We start from the raw sequence: 24020 nt of genomic DNA on the forward strand, positions 1-24020 counted from the left end.
TGACTTTATTTTTTATTTCATCATGGTTAATTGGTTTTTTCTCCATTATTATTAATTCAATCTATCTTTTTTTTTTTATTCTCTCTTTTCACATATTATTTCTTTGAATATACCCTGAACTTATCTTCATTGATTTTAAAAATTTATTTATAAATTTATTCATCTGACTTTTGGATTTTATTTTTCAGGTTTTTCGTATAATGATAGCTATTTACCGTGACACAACGTGCATTGAAGATGGAGAAAAAAGATGAAAGCAAATTAACTAAATAATGAAGAAATAAATTTCTTTTTTAATTAAAAAAGCTTTTTGGAGAATAAACAGTTTACTTGAAATGAAGTTTAATTTTTGTTGGATGAAGATGAAGAAAGAGAACATGACGATAGAGTTCAGAAGAATCATAAGGAAATATATTTTCTGAATGAAATCATAGCAAAGAGAAAAGAAACAGAAGCAAAACCATTTGAAAATTGATTCGCACCAGCTAATTAGCATATTCAAAAGGTGAATAAATAAAAAATCAACTTCTTCGTTGGAAGCACTACTGTAAATGGCAGAGGAAATGATGTGTGTTTTCAATGGCAGCATTATCACCCAATCCCCATTCGAGAATTGTGGATCAACAACTCCAACACAAAGAGTGTGGAATCAAGGAACAGCTGACAATGATGAATTCAATGGCTGGCTCCCTCTCATTGCCCAGAATAAAATCGTTTCTAACAGCGGAACTGATGCTGATGCCTGTGGCAGACCCCAACAGACCCCATGTGCCACCATCGAGTATGCCCTCACTGGCTTCATTTCCCTCTTCCAAGAAGCATCCCTCACCCTCTTCACCTCAACATTTGTTCATCTTCATGCACTCACCTTCAGTGCGATTGATACCTAAATCACAGGAAACGGAACAGATACCACCACCGTCGCCTCCAGTGGTATTTCTCAACCATCTTCTTCTTCTTCTTTTTCTTTTTCATCATCATCTTCTCCTTCTTCTGCTGCTGCTAATGCTTTTTCTCAAAAATCTTTTTCCTTTCCCCTCTCGTCCTTCCATTCAACTCATTCGTCTTCCCATTCTCGCCTATTCCCTTTTCGGTAGCATGTTTTCAACATCAGAGGAATGTGCGAACATTGCTTCATTTTTTGCTTGAATGAAGTTCAGTCGCACGACTTCAATGCTTTCATCATCATCTCAAACTTCTCCCCGTTTATCGAAAGATTGTTACATTTCACATTCCTCCTCTTCATCGTTTTCTTCCTCATATTAATCATAAGCCGCTTTTCCAAATAACACATCCACTAAATTATCTTCCTTATCTCCATCTTCGTTATCATGATTTTCGTCTTTTTTTCCTCCTCTTCTTCTGCTTCTTCTGCTTCTTCTGTTTCCACTTCGTTGAATATTCGATTTCCAGCAACCTCTATCCCGATTTCAAGTACTCAGACGAAGAATATTTCATCCTCTTCTTCGTCTGTTTCACTGCTGAGTGTTCCAACTACCGCACTCGGCAGATCACTCAAAAAAGGCAACAGGTTAAAAGCGCTTGCTGCCTTCAAGCGGACAATCTGCATGAAAACACACACAGGCTCAAGGATTGCTTTACCAGAGTTCAAATCAGAAGTGCTGGGACTGACAAACAAGATTGGTGGAAGCAGCAACAATAACAGCGATAACAATAATAACAGCAAGATGAAGAAGCTATTACGTGTGGGGATGTAGCAAGTGCCGCTGAATATTCCACACTGAAGGCCGCCGAAGATGAAGAGGAAGCGGATGATTACTGCGATGGGGTTGAATCAGCAGTGGAAGAAGAGTGAAAGATGCACAAATGCAAATGCAACAGCACAGAAAACGAGGCGTTTGGAATCAACTGTTGTAACATTGGCGAGTAAGAGGACAGTTATGAAACAAAGAGAAGGAGAAGGAGAAGGAAAAGGAGAGAGAGAGAAAAAAGAGAAAGAGAAAGGAAGAATAATTTCTGTGTTTGATGAACTTCCACCGGATGAATTGGAGTATAGCAGGCAAAGAGGAGGAAAGCGGAGAGGGCAAGCGAATGTGAGAGGGAAAGGGAAAGCGAAAGGAAAAGCAATCCAATCCAAAACAACCCCAACAATAGGTTCAGATGCTGTTTTGAGTGAGCTGCTTTCGAGAGAGCTGGAGCTGCTGGGTGTGACAGAAGGCAGCATCGCATTTGACTCTTCTGAGTCTGACACTAGTGAGACAGGTGGAAGAAGCAGAAGTAACACTGATGGAAATGAATATGACGAGGAAGTTGTTGATGAGGAGGAGGAGGAGGAAGAAGAAGAAGAAGACGTGGAGTTAGACAGGATTCTCAGTGAAAAGATATTTTCGACAAGTACACGGTCCATTCGGCAGACACCGGAAAAGAGCAGATCTGTTTTTGAATATGACACCTCGAACACATGCAACTCAGCAAAAATGAGAGAAAACAGCTCAGTCGAAGCAACATTTATAGTAGCTGAGATGAAGGAGAGGCAGAGGAGAGAAGCAGTCACGTAGTTGAAAAAGAACACTCTGAAGCAGACATGAGGAAGGATCATCCCAACAATCAAGCCAGTCTTTCTTCTGCTGCCTTCAAATCTTGTTCAGGAAGAGGAAATCAAGGCAAAGACGCTCAAAAGAAAGATCTGGCCGAGAGGGAAAGGGAAGAACATGTACTATTTGTTCGAGATGAAGAGAGGAAAGAGTGAGTGAACGGAGAAGGTGCAGCAGACACTGAAGAAGCAGAAGAAGACAGTGAAGATGATGACAATGACGATAGCGATGATAGTTACGTTAGCGGTGATGAAGGCAGTTTGGATATAACACGATCTGCTGATGCATCAAATGCCGATGAAACAGAAAAGACAACAGAAAGAGAAGTGGACTTAACTTCACGCCCTGCCCTGCGCTTCACTCCCAAGCAGCGAAAGACGCTTTCATCGGCATCCCAAAAGAGCAATCAGAAGAAGTCGCATGTCACTTTCTCACACACCTCAACCATCTCCGGCGGAGAGCTCGGTTCGACCCCTCTGCAGTTCACCTTTCCTTCAGCCAAGTCCACAAAGGAAAATGGAGAGAAAGAAGAAGACAAGAACACAATTGGCTCAGACGGAGGCAGAGAAGCGCTGCAGAGCCCGCGCAGAAGACACAGCAATCACAGTTTGGCGGCTGTTTCTGTGTCACGAAGACATCTTGTCTTGTCTGCCATTAGAGCAGCACTCGTCAGAAAATTGCAGGCATATCTCAGAGTAGCTGCGGAAAACAGGTTTGCGACGACTTCTTCATGAGAGAGTTTGTCTAGCCAGACAGGCATGCCAATGCAAATGGAGAAGATGGAGGAGGATGAGCGGATGACTTTGGAAATCCTTCTGTGTTTTGGAGGAAGTGCAGACAGAATACAGGGCTGAAGAAGCTGTTTGTGCAGTCGATGCAGCAGATGGGGCAGAATGAAGGCGCTGCTTTGTTTCATTTTCTTTGAGAGGCACTGTTTCATCTTTTCAACTAACTTGGATCGCCACAGCTTCTGAAGCCCACTACGATTCCATCATCTCACGCCGGGGCAACGGGGGGAATATTGGCGAATGATGCAAACTCGTTTCTGAGCCTGTTGTGTGGAATGAGGCTGTTCAGTTTGGGAGTAGAAGATGCCGTGAGAGATGCGCAACTGGTGGAGAACATGAGAAAGGAGATGAATGTGTGGAGAGGAGAAGGAAGGGCAGATGTGGATGGAGGGGACGAGGCAAGAGGCACAGCTGAGCTGTTCTGTGAAGAGAGGGGAATTTACAGTACTGTTCCTGATGTGCAGAACAAGATCAATAGAAAGAATGATGAAAATAACTTCTCTTTGTATGCAATGGAAAGAGAGTCATATACAATCAATGCGAATATTCTGCTTGACCTGCTTTTGTTTGCTTCGTCTGTCTTTTTCGAAGACCAACAACTTCTGCTGTCTGCTACCGAAAATGAATTTTTTGTTTCTCCGCCGAGAATAGCATGCGCTCCATTCATCGGAGAAACTCAATTCGAACTGACAGATTCAACACACACAAGGTTGCTCCGCTGGACGTTGAATAGCCACATAAAGAAGAGCAATATCCGATTTTGCCTTCTTCTCTCAAGTTTTCATGAGCGCTTCTTGTCAACATGTGCCCTCTCCCTCTTTCTCATCCACTCACTCCAATCGTAATCACTTTGCCTTCAAAGCTGCTTTCAGCATCTTTCACTTCATCTTCGTGTTCTCAATACCTTCTCTGTTCACATTTTGTGTCGCTTCTATTTCCATTTCTCAGTCCATGTCATCCTCCAGCACAACACCTACCATCATCTCATTCTCCACGCAGTCACTCATCCCTTCTGCCGCCTCGTCCGATCGACTGCTGCTTCGTCTGCTGGCAACGCGCGCTGCACTCACTGCTGTTGTCACCGCTGATCACTGGTTGATGGTGAAGAAGGACCTGCTCCACAAAATATCAACCATATTCGAGACACACCATGAACAGAAACCTTCTTCTCCTTCGATGTTCATGTCTGCCTCTCTCATCCAGCGATTGAAGGTTGTTGGAGCTGCATTATTACAACAATCCACACCTTCTGCTTTATCTTCTTCTTCTTCTTCTTCTTCTGTTCAGCAAACATCTGACTTTCAGTTAACTTCAATGGAATCGAGCATGACAACAAATTCACAGGAACTAAGTGGATCTTCAAATTCTGCTGCTGATGGAGCTAATATAACTTCTGTTTGCATGCGATAAATGCATCAGGAACAGCAAGTGGATGAGGAGGAGAACTTCCCTATTAGATAAAGAAAGACTAATTCTCAGCAATTCTTCCACATCAGCTTCAGACAAGCGTCACCTCCTCTCAGTTACCTCTCTCTTCTCTTTCGCAATCTCCCTCTCCTTTTCCCTCTTCTCCGTCATTCACATCAAAAAATTCTCCATCCTCAGTTTTCCTCCCTTTTCCATCGACTCATTCTCTCCAACTTCAGAGTCGTAAACGGGCATCTTCTTCTTTTTCTTTTCTCCCCCATCTGGGACAGTTCCTGAGAATTCAACGACGCGAAGTCTATATTTTCAAAATTCTTTCTTTTTTCAAAGGATATTCTTTCATCTTCACCTGCAACTATCCTCCATGCTCTGCTTTTGTCACAGCTACCATCTGGTTCATCATCGCAGTCATCATCATCATCTTCTTCTTCTTCTGATCGTATTTCTTCATTTTTTGCATCTTCATAAGTGATAATAGCAGAAATAAAAAAGAATGGAATTTATGAAGAAAAGAAACTGGTTGAAGATGAGAAGATGATTGTTTAGTGAATGAAGAGAATGAAGATAAAGAGAAAGATAGATTTATTAATGACTGAATATTATGAATGGAAATTGGATAAAAAATAATTGAAGAGATTTTAAAAGAAAAAAGGATAATATGGAAAAGGAGAGTAGTTGGAAGAAAATACTTCAACGAGCAGTAAAAGAACGCTAAAATGGAGAAATAATCAATTGTTATTTATCTGAATCATTCCGTCTGCTGCTTCTTTTTCAGGGTGTCCTTAAGCACAGCTACAAACAGCAGGGAAGGGATGTAAGATGCGATGCTTCGGAGAGCTTATCCGTGGTTGAGAAGCCACTTGGAAGTGCCAGAGAGTGCGCAGTCGCTTTGTCAAAGCGAGGCAATGTTAATCTCACAGAAGTCAGAGCTGATGATGATGCTGCAGGCAAAAGTGACATTCGGAACAGGCTGATCTGTTGCAGGTGAACAAGCAGCGGTCGACATGTACACAGTTGTTCTCCTCTGAGCTGGTCGAAAGAAATGGTAGTGAAAAAGGAGAGCATCATGCTGAAGAAGCTTATTCACTTATTTAAAACAGAAAGATGAAAATATCACACTGAAACCTCCAATGGCGAGATCTGTTGCAATGAGATGCTTGAGGGAGCAGCTGGAGCCATCGTCGAACACGAGAACTGGCGAGGCAGCACTGAGGGCGGAGAGGTTAGCGTCGGAGTGGAAGAGGGAGGAAGTGGCGAGAGCACGAAGAGCAGGGCAGGTGAGGTGGAGGGAATGGACAGATATGTTGGAGAGGCGAAGGGTGCCTAGGCAAGCACAAAGGAGGGTGGAGTTGAGTTCGACAGGCTGGTCGGCTGCGGAAAAGAGGGAGGAGGACACAGTGAGGGATCCGTCGAGGAGGGAGAAGAGGGAGGAGTGAGCAGATGCGAATGAGGAGTGAAGGAGAAGTGGCAGTGGGTGGTGATGCAGGTGTTGAGAAAGGCGACAACAGCAGAGCATCTGAGGAGGAAGACATCCAAATGTATTTAAAAGACGAGGAAGAAAATGGAATACAGAGAGAGAGAGAGAAAGATGAAAAAGAGTAAGTGAAGATTTTCGTTTGATGGAAGCTATTTTTGTGCAAAAATGTTAATTCACAAATTGTATTGTTCAATTTTTTGAAATAGCGATTTTTTTTTATTATCATCTATCACTTCTTTTGACGAATAAATCTACAAAAGTTCTTTTTTGTATTATTTGTTTTAAAATCGAAATAAACTGCAAACTGTGAATTTCTTGTGAAATATCCTGCATAACTATCATATTTTTGTTTTTGTGTTTTCGATAATTGTTTTTTTTCAACATATTTATTTGGATCTTCAACATCTATTTTGAAATTTCTTTTCAATAACATTATTTAACATTCTTCAATTAAGAAATTGATTTATTGAGTATTGAAACAATCATTATCATGCTTTTCAAACAAGATAACTTATGTTTTATAATGTTTATTGAATTTTCGAGTTTTTTTTGAAATTATTTTTATTTTAAAATATTTGTAATAAAAAAAATTGGAAACAAATTAAAAACAACAAATAATTAATAATGATAATATGGGTGATTTTTTTGAAATCATAAAAATAGATCAAAAGTCAAAATAATAAAAACTGTTATGGTATTTTTTGATCAATCAACAAAATTGTTTTTTAATAAGTATTTAACTTTTAAAACTGCGATAAATATTTGTTTTTTATTATTTCAAAAAAACGTACCTTTTTTTCATTAAAAAGAATTTTTTGATCAAGTTTAATAAAAATTAACAAAAAATTAATTAAATGAATGATTTAATTTTAAAAGCAAATGACAAATATCATAACTTGTTGAACAAAATAATATGCATTAAATAAAATTGATAGATATAAATATATTAAATTGGTTTATTTAAAATTTTATAAATTGTGTTTAATATTTATTTTGCTGAAGCTTCATCACAAAGTTGTTGTTAAAGCTGCGCAGTTCAAAAACTTAAAAAACGATGAACTCAATGGAAAGGAAACAGCAATAGATGATAACAATAGAGTCAATCTCGACTTTTCTTACCTAATTCTTCTTATGAAATGATTTTCTAACTTTCTTCTCTATCCGCTGCCTATTTTCCTTTCGTTTCTGCTCTCCTCATCTGAATCTCCCATTTGAAAACGTTGTCAATTTTGACTTCTTTTATCTTCAATGTTTTCATTATTTATCTTTCATTACACTGCTTAATCGCTTCTCAACGAAGAAAGAACTTGTTATGCTTTTTCAGCGAATTTTCTTCGTTCATTTTCTTTTTCTTCTTCTCCTTTCGGTCACCTCCTTCTTCCTCAACCACACCTTCATCACCAGTCTCACTTTTCACAACCACAACATATTCCACCACACCTCTTTCGCAAACACCTTCTCCTTCAACTCCTTCAACAAATCCAACTGTTCCATGAGTTGCGTCATGTATACGTTGTGGTAATACGCAATATGCTGAGTGAGGTTATTATGCGTGCCTGAAATTTGGTGCTTTCGGAGATGCTTTCTGCTTCGCTGGTGGCGCAGATTCTTTCGTTTGCAGTGTTGGTTAATACTGTTTGGGAGAAAGCGGATCTTTTCTGCAGTGGATGTGAATGCGTTCTTGCAGGTTATAATCTGTTTGCCCCTTCGCTGCTTCCATCTGCGATAGTGTTGATGGAGTTTTTATCTTCGCAGTCGATGCGTTTAATAACGAAGATAGACGATGAAGTGATGGAGCGAGGGGTCACATTGAATGAAGTGGTGGAGATTGTGGAGAAGGGGTTGGACACCGTGGAGCTGTGGATGTGGGAAGCAGTTCTGTCACCAGCAGCGATTGCTCCGGGAGTACTTGAGGAGCGAGAAGAGGCAGAAAAGGATAAGGAGGAGAAGATGATGAGAAGGAGGTGGAAGAAAAAGATGAAGTGGGAAATAAAAAGAAGTGAATAAAGATGATGATTGGCAAATGAAAATGCTTGCAAAGTTAATGCTGTTTCGATAATTTACTGCTGAATCCTTTTTCGTTTTTTGATTTCAAGTAGAAAATCAAAACAAAACGTTGAAGGTATTGAAACGGGCTTATTCTTTGTTTCAGCTCCTTTCAATTTCTCGATTGAAAAACATTCATTCTAAGCCTTTCGAATGTCTCTGCCAAATCCATCTCCTCTCCATTGTCTTCCTTCTCACCACTCACCTGAATATCCTGTCAATCCACATACGCTGCCCTGTTCAGCAAGGGCTCTGCAGATCAAGAGCATCCCTCGTCGCGAACGCGATGCTGCTCGCAAACACATCTGCATTGCATAATCTGTTCTTTCCAAGTATCCCACAAGGGATTGGCAGCAGGAAGAAGGAAATAGAAGAACAAAGAGAGGAAAATGCAGAGCTTGGGTTAAGTTATGTCAAGAGATTTCTGTGCGAGAGAAGAGAAGTATGTAGCTGGAGATGAATGAGCGAGTGGCTCTGGAGGAGTGCCAACAAGAACAGAAGGGGCAGACAATTGTGAGTGTAAAAAGGGAGAAAAAGGATGAGTGGCAATTGTCAAGGGGGCTGTGATGTGTTGAGCGCGCAGCTGGGCAGATGAGAGTGCGCTGTCGAGCGAGTAAAATGTCCGGTACTGTTCATCATCATTTTCATCACCTCCTTCTTCTTTTCCTCTGTCCTTCCTCCTCCTTTCTGTCGCTGCCTGTGCAAGCCTTGTGTCGAAAGCGTCAACTTGTAACGTACAAAACTCATCTTTCTTGTTTGTTTTCATCTTCATCTTTGACTCTTCTCGTTGATTTCATTTGCTCTGCTCCGCGCTCAACTAACTTTTGTAGTTTTCTTTCTTTTCTTCTTCCTTTGGAACACGCTGTCCTCTCATAGTTCCTTGGTAGTATCACAAAGATAGAGCATGAGCGCAACGTATCTGGCAGCTCCTTCCCCCTTCCACTGCCATTTCTCGTGCGACGCCCATTCGCCTCATTCTGAACAGCAAGAGCACGGATGTCGTTCGAAACGCTGAAGCAGATCGGGATGTGCTGTTGAAGAAGAGAAGAGAAGTTCATATGCGCAAACTGCAATCCAACAAAAGGCTTTGATATTGATGATGATACTGTTGAGAGAAGGCAAACTGAATAAAATATTTATCAGGGTGAATTATCTGGCTACTGATTGAATAGCTCATATTCATTCCAAGGAAGGTGGAATGATCCAATACGAAGTGAGAGGAAATATCATTGAAAAAGAGGAGGAAGGTGAATGCATGCGGTTACAGAGAAATCCATTTATTATCTTTAAGTATTTTCGAAGAAGTGCTTGATATGTTTTCAAATGATTTTATTGATTGAACAATATATTGTGTTTGATTTGAAAACTTCGAAGGAGCAGTTAATTGAAATCACAATATTTTTAACAGGCAGATTCAAGCTTATCAAAGAAATCGGATATCCCCGAATCTTTAGCAGCTTTTGAGTTATTATCTTTCAATTCTTGCCACAAACAGAAAATGATCTGGCCTTTTTGTACGAAAAATAGAAATGTACAAAACATCTGTTGAGGTTAATGGCAAAAAATGTGAAGAAGGTCAAGAAAAACACGAAGACGAAGGCGAAGGAGGAGGAGGAGGAGATGATGAAGAAGAAGAAGAAGCAATATTTGACTGAAGATAATTTTGTGTATTTTTGGCTATGTGATTCATAACAGGCGTGCTTGTCGCTGAATAAGCAAGTGAATTGTGAGAAGGCGAATCTTGTGTTTGTTAATCGAATAATGAGGAAGATGGTTATAAAAATGAAGGAGGATTATCAAAAGAAGAAGAAGAAGAAGAAGAAGAAGAAGAAGATGCAGTTGAGAAATGCTAAATCAGTCGAACGATATTTATGATGTTGAGAATAATTTGTATGAAATTGTTGATTGGCCAAAACGTCTCGCTTGATGCATTAACTTCAGATTGGCTTGAAAAACTCAATCACAATATTTGAGACGAACAGATTGTGGAAATCAATATTGCTGTATTTTTCCAAAGGCAATTCACTTTCTTTTTATTACTTCCCCTCCTTTCCCCTCAAAAGCAGAAAATGTTGATTTTTCTTAATTTCCTTCTTTTCCATTCCACTCTTCCATTCAGCTCATAAAATCATCAGAAAATATCAATTCCCTTCCTTTTCTTCATCTTTCCCAGTCTCTTCCATAAAACATTCTTCCCCTCTCATAAAAAATACTCCTCTTCCAATCAAACACTTCAGAATATTCATCTTCTTTCCCGCTTTTGCTCTCTTTTCCTTCACTTCAAAATCCATTTCTCCAATCAACAATAATCACCTTCCTCACCATCCCCAGCAACTTCTCTATATATTTACAACATTATCTTCTCAGAATCTCCACCCACTCTTCCCCACCCCTTTGTCTCAGAATTTCTTTCATTTAAAAATCATTCTTGAAACATTAGCATTCAAAAAAACACTCAACTCCCACCCCCTGCCACAAATAATCTTCTTTCATCTCTTCTCTGCCCCATATCCCTCCTATATCTGTTATTGATGAGATAAACCTCAAATATTGATTTGGATGATTGAGAATAATATTAAAGGAGATGATCATGGCCGAAACAGAAAAAACACCTCTGACATCCCCACAATGTGGATGGGATAAGAAGACCCTCCAGCGAGATACACGATATATTTTGTGGAGGCGTGTTCCTAGCAATTTGACAGTTCTGTGACAGATAAACTGTTGATATTTTTTTTATGATTATTGCTGTGGAGATGAAGCTGTTAAGCAAAAAACAGTCGAGGGGTTATTTGTTCTTTATTTATTTTTCTATATATGAATATTAGCCTGTTGACTGTTTTTGTGTTGTTTTTAGGGCTGGAGGCGGAAATGAATGGAAATGAGAAAAAGCTGGATATCGTGTTATGCAGAATTGACATCGAATTGGGAGAGCGAATTCATAGAAAGTCCACAGGACAGAGGGATTGAGAAGGAAATTAGAGATGTTAATTTTTTTTGAAGCAGTTGGATTTATAAAACAAACAAAAACCTCTTCTTTTCGAGAAAAGAAGAAACATTAAAAGGAGAAAAGGATATTTGAAAGGACGATATGTTAGTCAGCGCAAGATCTGTTGAAATTTATTGATTCAATTCACAATTTTCAATATCAACTAATCAATTTTTTTTTTCTTTTTCAATAACAATATGAAACATATTTTTTAATTTGAAATTGTTATATTACATTATTGTAATTATTGTTATCATGTTTTTGATATCAGTTAACTTAAGTTTTATTATGTATTTCGAATTTTCGATATTTTTGTGTAAATTTTTAATGTTTTTTTCAAAATTTGTTATAAAAACGATTGGAAACTAATTTATTTCAACAAATAATAAATAACAACAATATATTTAACTTTAATTTTTTGTATTTTCACATAAAGTATACCTTATCAACCCCACCCTTAATGAAAATTTTTAATGATCAAACTTCGTAATTTTTTATGATATCAAAAATAATCACCCATATATTAAACAATATTTTTATGTAAATATCAATTAAAATTTTCTAATAAACCCCACCCTTTATGAAATATTATTATGATCAATCTTCGAAATTTTTTATGATATCAATAAAAATCATAAATCCAAACAAATCGAAATAAAGTTAATTGAATGTTGAATCATCAGTATTGCAATCGATTTCACTACAAAAACCAGTGTCAAAATCGAAAGAAAATTGAAAAAAATAAACAATTTAAAATGACCAGAAAAAGCAATAAAATTTTAAATAAATGTTGATGCAAATTTAAATCCTAAGCTCCAAAGAAACCTGTTGAAATGGTTTTAAAACACTTTCAAAATTTCTTTTATTATCTAAACAAAACTATTGTGTTTTCATTCAAATTTCCAAGGAAAAAACTCTTTTTGTGAAAATTCACCTTTTGTTTTTTATGTTCTGACAAAGTTTGCATATATATCCAACTGGTCAAGACTATGCTTTGCATATGACTTTCCTCAAAACAGAACGCACGTTTGTACTAATCCTAACCCTTAACTGAAACCTTACCCTTTTCCCCTTAATCGTAGTCGTTAAATGACATTTTTAGTTATTTGAGACAAAATATTTGACTTCATGCATTTTCATTGAAAAATTATGTACATTTGATGCACTTATTGTGATCAAAAATTTAGAAATAAATGTGTTTATTTTTTGAAATATATGAAAGGTCACAAAACATTTTGTTATTACATCAGTGATGTTTATTTCCTGTTGAAAATATAAAATATCTTACGAAATCTGGTTGAGTTTCAAAATGTAATAAGTGAAACAATTTTTTCATGCTTTGTGCATAAAAAGCTTGAAAGTCCGTATTTTCCCCCATTTCTCTTTGAAAAATGAATGTGAAAAAATTATTGAACTGCATTAATTGTGTTCCAATCATCGAAATAATATTTTATGTTAATGTTTTTTTCTAATTAACGTGACAATTCAATCTGTGTTTATGCTGAATGTTGAAAAACACTTAATCCATTGAAAAATCAATGGAAAAAAAAGTGAATAGTTGCATAAAAAGCAACGAAAATACTTTGATTTACAAAAGAAAATGTCTGCAAATACATATCGGATAAACAATTGAAAAATAAGAATTACAATTCAACAAAAACTCATTTAAAAAAACATTCGATAAGGTGTTAGCAAATCAATCAAACGAATATTTGAAAACCAACATAAAATAACTACTCATATCTATTAACAATCAAAAAGGGAAATACAATCACAAAAGCTTGAAAAACGGGGGAAAAAAATGAAAAAAAAGACAAGCATAAACAGTTGTTTTGGTGAGTAACCGAATTCAGTGATATTATACAAACAAATTACAAGAAGGTGGTGAATGTGAGTGTGTTAAAAATGAAATTAAAATTAAATCCAACAATAACAAAAAAAATAAATTTATTAATAAATTTATAAATAAATAGATAAATAAAATAAAATAAAATAAAATAAAATAAACAAAATTTAAAACACGAAAACAATGATTGCCAGACTTCTTTTAAATAATCTCTCTTCAACATGTCTATTCATATAAAATCATTATTTCACCTTTCTCATTTCATTCACCAATTAAAAGTTATAAGTCATTCTTCAACATTTTTGCATTCACTCTTTGCTTCAAAAATGATAATCTTTCCGCTTTTGTTGATCGTATATTGGCTTGATCTCATGCTTGTCACATCGATCGCATCTGACATCGTTATCATCGCTGCACCTGCTGGAAAACGCTGAATAAACTCTCTCTTCAGATTTTGCAGCGATGGTCTTTCTGATGGCTCACCTGACAGGCATTCCTTCACCACCTCTTCAAGGCTCGACTGCTCATCCCCCATCCTCGGCCTCTCCCCATTCATAATCTTCTGCCCTGCTGCCTCAGCCTCATACTCCCCAAACGGAATCTCCAACGTCAGGCACTCCCACAGCATCATCCCAATCGAGAATGCCACTGACTCCTTTGTTGCTCCTATCTTCTTGTTCATCTGCAGCTCTGGCGCCTTCCATCTGAAACACTCTTTTTTGAAGCTATCTTCATCCTCAAATGCGGAAGAAGGAAGAGAATCTTCATCATCATCTTCACTTGCAGAAGTCGCAACCGTTGATGAAGAGATGGAAGATGAACCTGAATCAGAAGAAGAGCAGTCAGAATGCATCGCAACACAGATCACCATATGCTCAGAAAACAAAACAATGTGAGGACTCAGATTGGAAAGAGAAGAAAGAGGGTTTTCCATCTCGTCAAATGAATGAAATGCAAGGTTAGCCACCCAGAACAGGATCTGGGAAGCTGTCTGTTCCCTTTCCTGCAAAGTGCCAATCGCCATCTCCTTCTTCTCATTCCTTCCGTGAAGCAGCATGAACAGTGAATCCCTCAAATCCACAATCAGTTTCTCATGTGGCGATGAGCAGGCAATTGCATCCACCAGATTCGACATTGAAGAAGTGGTTGGACACATACTCTCTGGTCGGATAAAAGTGGAATCTGAATCTGTCGTTGAAGTGGATGAGATTGATGGTGATGGCGTTCGCTTTCTTGTTTCCTCCCCTTCTTTTTCGTCAACTTTCTCGAGCATCCATTGAGGAATCTTGTCTGAATCTCTCCCCAAGATGTATTCAGTTGATCCACATTCACTCAGCAAATGCTCCGATGATTCTGAATGCTCTATATTTGAATCATATATTCTCTTCTTCATCCTCTCTTCGTTTTTCTTCTCTGCCTCCCTCTCTGCTCTCCTCCACTGCTCCTCTGGTGACATCTCCATCGTAACCATCTCAAATGCCTTTGGATCTTTTTTGATATTATCATTCACAATTTCTTCCAATTCTTCTGTCCTTCTCTTTTGCTTTCTCCATCGAACAGCCAGAACAATTGACACAATCAAAACAATCAAAAGAACAATAGCCATTATAATAACTATTAACAACAAAGAAGATTTCCCTTCTTTTCCTCCTTCAACAATCCTTTCATCCTCATCTGCCTTTGTTTCACTTGCATTCTTCAGAATGAATGAATTTGTTAAAGAAGGAGATTCTGCATTTCCAAACAAAATAAACACGCTCTCTTCAATTTCATCTCCACAACTGCTGATGAGATCTTTTCCCACATTCCCTTCTGCTTCTCTTTCTGATAAAAACCCATTTGAATCGAAATCTTCCTTTTCAATCTCTTTCTCTTCTCCCTTCCTCTTCACAATTGAAAATGACAGATTGCATGGAACAAGAAGCATCCCTTTGAATATCAGCTTCATTCTATCTTTCTCTTCTTTTGCTTCCACGCTCTCCAGCACAGGGATGAAGAATGATGAATCCCTCTCAGAAACAATCCCTTCAAAACTGCATCCTTCATTCAAAATCCAAAGTGAAGTATTATCCTTCAATCCATCTCCTCCTTTCAAACTCATCACATTCAATGTTCCTGAATCTGAACAGATGATATTCCTTCTCAATGATAGATATCCTTCAATGGACGGATTATTGTTCTCAAATCTTCCATCACTAACAGTCAACTCCCCTCCACTCATTGTTATTCCACCTTCTGGAGAATTGGTTATTGCTGTATCTTTCATCATCACAGAACTCTTCACAACATCCACAAGAGATCCAGACCAACTGCATATCTCTTGTTCCACATTCAAATTCTTCTCCTTTCTTTCCTTTGAACTTCCATCGAAATTGCAACTATCCATTTTTACATCCAAACAATTCTCCATTTTCGTCAATTTCCCTTTTGCTTTGTTTGAACTGACTCCACCTATTGTGCAATTTGTTAATTGCATCGTCTTTTTCATTGAAAAGCATGATATTAATGATTCTTCATTTCCTTCAACTGAAATATTTTCTGTATGTAACTTTTCCATATTCAATCGCTCACATTCATTAATCTCAATAAGTGAATGAGAAATTGTTGAATTGCTGATCTCAAACAAATAAATCACTGATGGAAGTGGTGATGAAAGATATAATGCTGATTTTTGAAGAATGAGATTTGATATTGTGCATCCATCAAGTTGTAATTCTCCCTTTGCCATGTTGAAAATGTGATATGGAATATTTGCAAATTCTTCATTAACTCCTTCTGTCAATTGTTTTGTTGTGAATGAACAATTCATCACTTCAAGAATCCCTCCTTCTGGCGATATCAATGATTCATGTTGAGAAATGAAATTCGAATCAAACACAAAGTTCACTCTCACCAATGAGACTGTTCCTGTTGTTGTTATCAATTCCCTTCTTGTTTTTCCAATCCCTGATTTCACTTCAACTTCACACAAATCTCTGCTCTTCGAGCTTAAACTCATTTCCTTCAAATTAATCTCTTCTTCAATAAAACTCTCTTCTATCACAAGTATTTGACTAATCAGCTCCGATGTCAGATGAATAAGACCATAGTTAATTGAATCGCATGGAATAGCGTTTGTTCCACACTGCTTTTCATTTGACCCATTCACACTGCAAACAATGATTGTGTCACTCTGGTGGATCGTCACAAATCCAATTAGATCTGTATCATTTGGATAATTGCATTTATCAATTCCAAATATCGCATTGTAACGATTGAAGTGGCCTTCATGAAGATCAAATTGAAATTGGATTTCATTGATTTGAGAAGAAATGTTGAAGCATTCAACGAAAATGTCGTTTCCCACTTTTGCTGCGTTAGCGCTGAACTTCATTCCCACAAATGCGAAATCCAATTCTCCTTTTTCCTTTGTTGCTAGATACACCCCTCCTCCTTTCCCTTTTCTAACACAGCAATTGCAATTAGTGATTTTAGAATCAATCATCTTCATTGAACCGGATGAGCCTAATGTGAAGAATATTGTTCCTCCTTTTTCACTTGTTTCTGCTTTGTCTTCTGTGATGTTGCTCTCATTCACAGCCAAGCAAATCTTTTTCTCACTCTTTGACTCCAAAATGCTTGGCCCATTGTCATTTCTCTTCACTCCTGAAAATGATGAGCTATCAATGTTGAGATTCATTTCCTCTCCTCCTTCATTAATCTTTGTTGTTGATTCAGGTCCTTTGATCAGAAGAAAACATCCTCCACTTTCATTCAACGATTCTTCTCGAACATTCATAAAATGGCAAGAGACTCCAGCATCATGAATAACACAAATACTGTTTCTAATATTGCATAATTCTATGGACAAATCATTCGCATCCACACTTCCTCCAATTGCATCCACAAATGCACAATCAAATCCATTGTTCACTCCTGCTTCTGAATTGAATGCACATCCAGTTATCACCAAATCTCCACCTTTGTTTGCAATAATCGATTTGGCTGAATTGTCAAATCCCGATGTCAGTTGAAGTTTTATATTCATCAATTCAAGATGTTTATAATTTCCCATGAAATATTCTAGTTGACTTCCAATTGCCTTTTCAAAATTCAATATTGCTTTTGTATCTTCTTCTCCCATCAATGATGACTTTCTGATCTGATAATTGGACATGTTGAATGAATCTCGAATGATAGTTGATCCTTCAATCTGAATTGTTTTTCTTCCAATATCCTTTTTCATGTTTTTCATTCCTTTCCACATTGTTTGACATGGCTCATTCTCACTTCCACAACGCGCCACATCAAATCCATTCGACGAGATAAATATCTCAAATGAGCTGTATGTGACGAGGAACATGAACAAATCCTTTTCTTGATGAAAATCATCACTCCCAACAAACAGAGTTTTATCGTTTATCATTGAGGAATAATCGAAGTTGAACAATGCGTTTGTCACAGTCTTGTTTAGATCATCTGACAATATGAACATGTTCTTTCCAAATTCTGCTTCATTCTGTTCAAATATCAAATTTTCAAATAATTCAAATTTTGCATCTGCATCACCCAGATTAAGCAACATTCCTCCTCCATATCCACTGCACTTTGTTTTGTTGAATTTTGTTGTTCCTCCACTGTGCGATGCTGATGTTCCAATGCAAGCTTTGCTCGTTGCTTCTTCCAATTCTATTTTTATTCCCCCGCCATTTCCATTCATGCATTCACAACTCTCCATCGTTGTATTCCACACAACAAATGTCTCTCCTCCCTTCACACTCTTTGCCATCACCACACCATCTCCTCCTGTCCGGTTCACATTTCGAATTGTCACATTCCCCAGCAAACTCTCTCCAGATGACGATCCTGCTGATGATGGCTCGACAAACAAAGGCTGTGATATTTTCATATTTTCAATCTCCACATCAATCATCTTCAACTGCCTCAGCATCACTTCAAACACAGATGCTGATATAACACTTCCTCCTGATGTCGAAGAACTGATCACCACATCCTCCAGTGAAAGTGTCCCGCTCCCCACAGACACCACAAACACACTCGGCGATGGGCTTCTTGTCGCGTTGTGATCGATCCCTGCATGCCCCACCTCCAGTTGACCAGAAGATATGCTAAACAGCGTTGTCGATGAAGAAGAAAGAGAATTCGTCCCAATCACACTCACTTCTTTCCCTCTCCCAACAACAGAAATCTTCTTTTCACCAACGCTGATTGTTGATGCTTCGCTTTCATGCCTCCCATTCAGAACTGAAATTCCGAAACTACCTAAATTATAGCATTTGTTCACACAATGATAAACTGTTTGACAAGGCGATGCCTCATTCATTCCACACAATTCATGCGAGTCATTTCCATTCTCTCCAACAAATAATAACTTTCCATCCTTCAGCCACCACTTCTTTTCTGTGACCTGAAGACTATTTGCCCAATAGCACATTCTCCTCTCATTGGTATTTGTTGTATACGACTCATAAAATGGGTTATTCAATGAAAAAAGATTGTAATAATCTCGAAAACACACATCATGACCAAATTGATCGGAATCGGTACATTTGCAATCGTTAAAGAAGAAGAAATAGCAATAAATGTTGTTGCTTGGAGCTGTATTTTGGCTTGGGTCAAATTTCATTCCTCCACCAAATGACATAGCTGAGCACGAAATAAATTGGATGCTCCTCATTTTGAAAACAACCGGAACATATGAGCAGCTCATCCCTCCGCCATTTGTTCCTGTAATCGAGCAAGAAGTGAATAAGCACTCAAACACACAAGAGCTCTCCTCAATATCATTTTCTGCTCCAATACAGTTTGATCCAGAAGCATTAAAATCATGAAGATAAAGTCCACCTCCGAGGCTATTCGCTTTGCATTTCTGGAACTCGCACCCACTGATCATTACACAAGATGAAATAGACCTGGCATACATCCCTCCTCCATAATCATATTCAGAAGTACAAGCATTGAATGAGTTGTTCTCAATCTTGATGGAATTTATTGAAACACACAAAATTCCTCCACCATCCCAATATGCAGTGCAGTTGTTGAACGAACAGAATTTTACTGAAAGCGTTCCCGATGCCAGATTATACATGTATATTGCCCCTCCACTTGATATTCCATCTGAATAACAGAACTTTTCTCCAGTTGTTTTTGAGCCATTCCATGCACACCAAGTGAACGAATTTGCCCCATCGTCTGCTATCTGCTTTCTCCCTGGTTTCGAAGGATTCCCTTCACTCCCGCTGATTGCAACGTTCTGCGATCGATAGCACCTGACAAATGAAGTATTTGAGGCAGACAACGAAGACGAAGGGCTGTTCAGAGAGGGGACAATCCCTCCATCATACACATCCCACACCGATGAAAATTCACATCCACTCATCAGAAACACTCTTTGACTCAACCCTTCACCCAGTTGTCTTGTTTTCTGTGGATTTGTGGAGATGTTGAAGAATTCTAATTGTGAAAGACACACAAAATGAGATGAGATGAATGGGGCTAAAGATACACAAAAAGACGAGAAATGTGAAGAGTAAACAGAAACATGGCATTTCTCTGAAATCTCTCCTTCCACTGTCTTTGAAGAGAAAAGTGGAGGAAATATTTGTTCAGTCGAAGTTGAAGTTGAAGACGATCTGAGGGTAATGTTGGTAAACAATCCGCAGCTCCCACAGAAATCAAAGGGAGATGTCTCTCTCTCAACTCCTACAACACATCCACTCACCTCAACAAAACTTCCGTCCGATGCCCTGAGCACACTCTCCCCTCCTATTTCCATCAATGTCAACGAATTCAATTTCATTGATGAATTGACCACAACAAGATATCCCTCAATCCCACTCCTATCACGTAGATCCTCCTTTCCCCACATTTTCCGTTTATCACAAAAACTCCGTTTTTGGACTTTCCCAATCTCTCCACTTCCTTCATTCCATTGTTTTGTGAATTTTTTCATCATTCTCTCTTCTTTCCAGGTTTCTCTCGCTCCACCTTCTTTTCCTTCAATATATGTAACAAATAAATTGTCATCTCCAATTTTGTTGTTTTGTGCCTTCTCTGGCCATGTGCCTTCAGGATAATCCAATTCTCCTTCTTTCGCTGATTTCTCGATAAGTCCTGTTCCATCACTTGTAGCACCCTTGCATACGCACCCCACACTAATTATCCACACACAATAAAATATTCCTGATAGCCCCAATACCATGCCTCTCCAACTGCTTTCTTTTCTTTTTTCTATTGCAGACTAATATGGGCACCCCTGTTAAAAACACTTTTAACTTTGTCCAAGTTTCACCTTATTATATCAAAATTAACTATTTGTTTAATTTTTTCTCAATTAAAATTTGATCAAATGAATAATAGTGAATGAATCATTTATTTTTGTTGATGTTCTGATATTTCAGCCATCACTCTCCGTCCAGCGATATCCGCCTCTGAGATGGAACAACACATGATTTGGAGCATATAATTTTGTTGGCCGTATTTTCATGAGAAATGGCAACTGGGAAAGAAATGAATGATGTGAAGATTGATGAAAACAGATAAATGAAAGAGGTATGAGTACTGAAAGTTTTGCGATTCTGCACCACATATTAATGTATGTCTTTTGGTGGAATTTTTGTGATGTTTTTATTTGAAGGGATTTTCGATGTTTTGAAAGAAATGATTAGTTTTGCTCAGATTGGCTGAAATGGACGCTTTTGGCAAAAGGGATGGGATGCATGGAACATGGTTATATGAGCATTTGGGTTGGGTTTTTGATGTGTTTTTCTCACAGATAGAGATGGAATTTCAGTTCAAGAGAAAAAGGATAAAAACTGGAATGAGTGAAAATGGATATTTTTTGTTGAGTTAAAAAGGTTGCGAGAAATGAATGATATTTATTATTGGTATGAGACAAACTCTGTTTTATTTGAGTGTTTTCATGAAAAAATGAAATTGTTTATTTTTATTTTTTCATATTTTAGGGCAATGGAAGTCAAACGAGAAATGCCTAATAGGTTCTGTTTGCTGGAAATTTTTCTTTTGAAGAAAGGAAGAAGGGGAAATGAAGAAATAAAATCGGATTGAATGTTGTTTTTTGATTGAAAAAGGGATTGAAGAGGAAAAGAACAAGCAATATCGATGATTATGGAGATAAATAGAAAGATGCAACTGAAACTATTCTTTCGAAATTTTTTTGATCGTCGTTCATCAGCATCGTTTTGGAAGAGGAAATGGATTTCTATTTGCTCATCAACTTATTCAAAGATGCGAGAAAGTTATGAAAGTTAAGGAAAAGAAGGAGTCTTTGAGAAGTTGAAGATATTTTCAATTCAAAAGAAAAGCAGGTTGTAATTGACAAGCGAGACAAAAAGAATAAGTGATTTATTCTCCCAACAAATTGTCATTCCATTTTATTTCAGTTTGTTTGTTTTTGCTTCGTCGGATGGAGCTAATATCTGCCTCTCTTTTCAATGCACCTTTGCGTGAGCTTTGTTTGTTTTGGGAATCATCCTCACAATTTCATTGCAAGCACTTTTCTTTTGCCATGTCAACTTTTTTTTTTTGATTGCACTTGCTTCGTGTTCATTTCGCACACCTGTACTTTTGTATTAAAATTATTTCACATTTTTGAGCAAAAAATATTTTTTTGAATATTTTTTTAATCTTCATGATATATTCCCCAAAAATCTCACGAATACAAGTGAGTATAACAAAAATGATAATATTATTGTAGCATAAATAACATATGCAATTGTATGACGACAGTGCTGGGGCATTTGAAGAATTGTCAAATTGATAAAGTGTTACAACATTGTTTTGTTTGCTAGCTTATTTGCAGTTTTCGCTTCCGTTTTTGAGCTTTATGTGTTTTGTGTGCTCATAGACTACGGAAAGAAGTTGACACCTACTGCACTGCCATCGCAGATAAAGCGTGCCGGGTCGCCGTTTGGGGGCAGAAGCACGCAATTGCGCTCGACGCCGTTCCAGCCTTCGAGCACAACGAAGCGCGCTTCTGGGGATGCGGACGGGCAGACGAAGTTGCTTGATCTATCGTTGGCCCCCATCCAAAGAGAGGATGCGATTGACTCAAGTGTGTGCTTTGGGTATTTGTTGTTTTGTTTTTGACGAGTTGGCTGTCTTCTGTGTGCGTGGGTGTTTTTGTGCTGCGCCAGCTGTTGCGGGACTGGCCTTTGAGGAGCCACGCGGGATGGAGGAAGACAAGGTTGGTGCTTAGTGTTGCAATTCCTTTGGAAGATGAAAATGTGTTTGAATTTTGTTTGGTGTATTTTTTCAGGAACCCGCCGTCGCAGATTGACGACAGCGACTACTTCATGAGCCGGGCGAGGCTGCTGGCATCGAGGAAAATATCGTTTGGGGCGATGGAGCGACGGGGGAGCTATTTTATGCCGATGGAGGGGAATATGTGGAGAGAGTCGCGGGGACCTCTGCTGACGTGCACAAGAGAAGGGGTGAGGCGGCTGGGGGAGCGGTTCGAAGAGATGATGGAGGCAAAGGAAACGAACCGGCCGGGGGTGGAGGAGCTGATTATCCACAACCAGATGTGCATTGATGTGACGCTTGGAGATGTGGAAGAGATGCTGGGGAATGCGGCGCAGCGAGGAAGGAGAGCTGCTGCACCAGATACGAACGGAGCATGCGTGTGTGTATGGCGAGCTGTGGAAGGAGCAAGAGGCGGGGGCATGGCAGGAAAAGCGGCTGCGGGAATAGCTGAGGAACAAGGAGGAAGACCTGGAGAGGACGAAGGCGAATGCAGCCCAGATGCTGAGCGAGACGTGCATGAAGTACGAGGCGCAGGTGGCGGAGCTGGCGGGGGAGAAGGAGAAGCTGGGGCTGTAGATCTGGGAGCTGAAGGAGCAGCACGAGGAGGCGAAGCAGGAGATGGAGAAGCGGTATTCGGAGTTCAACATACTGCTGCAGAAGTTCCGAGACGACGAGCGGATCTCAAAGCGGACGAGCGGGTTGGTGGAGTAGCTGCAGGAGAATGACAATATCATCCGGATGCGGGAGAGGAAGATCCTGGAGCTGAGCGAGAAGAACAATGCAGAGGTGAAGGAGCTGCAGGAGCAGCTGGTGGCGATGAAGGAGAAGGTCGAATTTATTGTGGAGGGATTGAAAAGGAGAAGAAGAGGCGGACGCAGCAGGGCGGGGTGGTGAGCGAGGACAGCGAGGGAGCAGGGGCTGAGGCTGGGACAGGGTTAGGTGAAGTGAATAAGCGAGCAGAAGGCGCTGTTCAAGGATGTGTATGAGAAGCAGCAGACGGTGCTTGCGCAAAAGAAGCAGGAGCAGAAGAAGAGCGAGGCAGTGCGGCGTTGGATGGTGAACGTGGAGGAGCTGTTCCGGAAGGACTTTGCGGAGGTGTGGCTATTCGGGAAGTTTGCGCGGGAAGAGTTCACGGGAGACGAGCTATCGTTCTTCCTGTACTGTATCACTGTGTTGTTTGAAGCTGAGCTGCACCAGTAGCGGATAAAAGAGTAAGAGGACTTCCTGACGATATCGTTCCGGATGTGTCGGATGTGTTTCAACATTGTGTTTGAAGTGCGACTGAATAGAAGATCAAGTTGTTTTTTGAGAAGTTTGAGGGGCCGCAGTCAGAGAAGGGGGAGGCGAAAACATCAGCGTTTCTGGCATTTTTGATGAACCACTACTGGGCAGAGATAGCGAAGCGGAAGGAGGCGATGAAAACACTGAATGATGTGATATGCAGTGGCGATCCATCGGCTCCATCAACTTCATCATCAGCATCGTCATCAAAGATATCATCGTCATCGCCAGGGGCAGTGTGCAGAGGGATCACTTACTCGGAGCTGGAGTCTCTTCTGTGTGTGTGCCATTCGCAGACTCCTTCAGTGTTGTTGCTGCGGATCTTCCGGGATGCGTAGCGGCTGTCAGG

At 39.1% G+C, this 24020-nt stretch overlaps 7 protein-coding genes across 7 annotated transcripts; 5 read left to right on the plus strand and 2 right to left on the minus strand.

The window, feature by feature from the left end:
• Positions 1-1757: 1757 nt before the first annotated feature.
• On the plus strand, positions 1758-2519 carry MONOS_12049 (uncharacterized protein; the record flags this gene model as incomplete). The annotated part of the gene is made up of 1 exon (XM_067864633.1): positions 1758-2519. The coding sequence occupies one exon, from the start codon at positions 1758-1760 to the stop codon at positions 2517-2519; it is 762 nt and encodes a 253-aa protein (XP_067727986.1).
• Positions 2520-2975: 456 nt separating this feature from the next.
• On the plus strand, positions 2976-5236 carry MONOS_12048 (uncharacterized protein; the record flags this gene model as incomplete). The annotated part of the gene is made up of 5 exons (XM_067864632.1): positions 2976-3161; positions 3214-3267; positions 3523-4052; positions 4309-4738; positions 5099-5236. 5 exons carry the CDS (start codon positions 2976-2978, stop codon positions 5234-5236), a joined length of 1338 nt encoding a protein of 445 aa, XP_067727987.1.
• A 662-nt stretch (positions 5237-5898) lies between these two features.
• On the plus strand, positions 5899-6330 carry MONOS_12047 (uncharacterized protein; the record flags this gene model as incomplete). The annotated part of the gene is made up of 1 exon (XM_067864631.1): positions 5899-6330. The coding sequence occupies one exon, from the start codon at positions 5899-5901 to the stop codon at positions 6202-6204; it is 306 nt and encodes a 101-aa protein (XP_067727988.1). The 3' UTR covers positions 6205-6330.
• A 1493-nt stretch (positions 6331-7823) lies between these two features.
• On the plus strand, positions 7824-8252 carry MONOS_12046 (uncharacterized protein; the record flags this gene model as incomplete). Its single annotated transcript, XM_067864630.1, has 1 exon — positions 7824-8252. One exon carries the CDS (start codon positions 7824-7826, stop codon positions 8250-8252), a length of 429 nt encoding a protein of 142 aa, XP_067727989.1.
• A 442-nt stretch (positions 8253-8694) lies between these two features.
• Positions 8695-9349, minus strand: MONOS_12045 (uncharacterized protein; the record flags this gene model as incomplete). Its single annotated transcript, XM_067864629.1, has 2 exons — positions 8695-8998; positions 9114-9349. The coding sequence occupies 2 exons, from the start codon at positions 9347-9349 to the stop codon at positions 8695-8697; spliced, it is 540 nt and encodes a 179-aa protein (XP_067727990.1).
• A 4063-nt stretch (positions 9350-13412) lies between these two features.
• MONOS_12044 (uncharacterized protein) lies at positions 13413-20327 on the minus strand (the record flags this gene model as incomplete). Its single annotated transcript, XM_067864628.1, has 1 exon — positions 13413-20327. The coding sequence occupies one exon, from the start codon at positions 20325-20327 to the stop codon at positions 13413-13415; it is 6915 nt and encodes a 2304-aa protein (XP_067727991.1).
• A 1527-nt stretch (positions 20328-21854) lies between these two features.
• MONOS_12043 (uncharacterized protein) lies at positions 21855-24009 on the plus strand (the record flags this gene model as incomplete). The annotated part of the gene is made up of 6 exons (XM_067864627.1): positions 21855-21862; positions 21937-22212; positions 22404-23092; positions 23138-23329; positions 23381-23565; positions 23680-24009. The coding sequence occupies 6 exons, from the start codon at positions 21855-21857 to the stop codon at positions 24007-24009; spliced, it is 1680 nt and encodes a 559-aa protein (XP_067727992.1).
• Between the last annotated feature and the right edge of the window lie 11 nt (positions 24010-24020).

The sequence above is a fragment of the Monocercomonoides exilis genome (assembly GCF_001643675.1).
Source record: "Monocercomonoides exilis strain PA203 chromosome Unknown scaffold20-1493094, whole genome shotgun sequence".
NCBI lineage: Eukaryota > Preaxostyla > Oxymonadida > Polymastigidae > Monocercomonoides > Monocercomonoides exilis.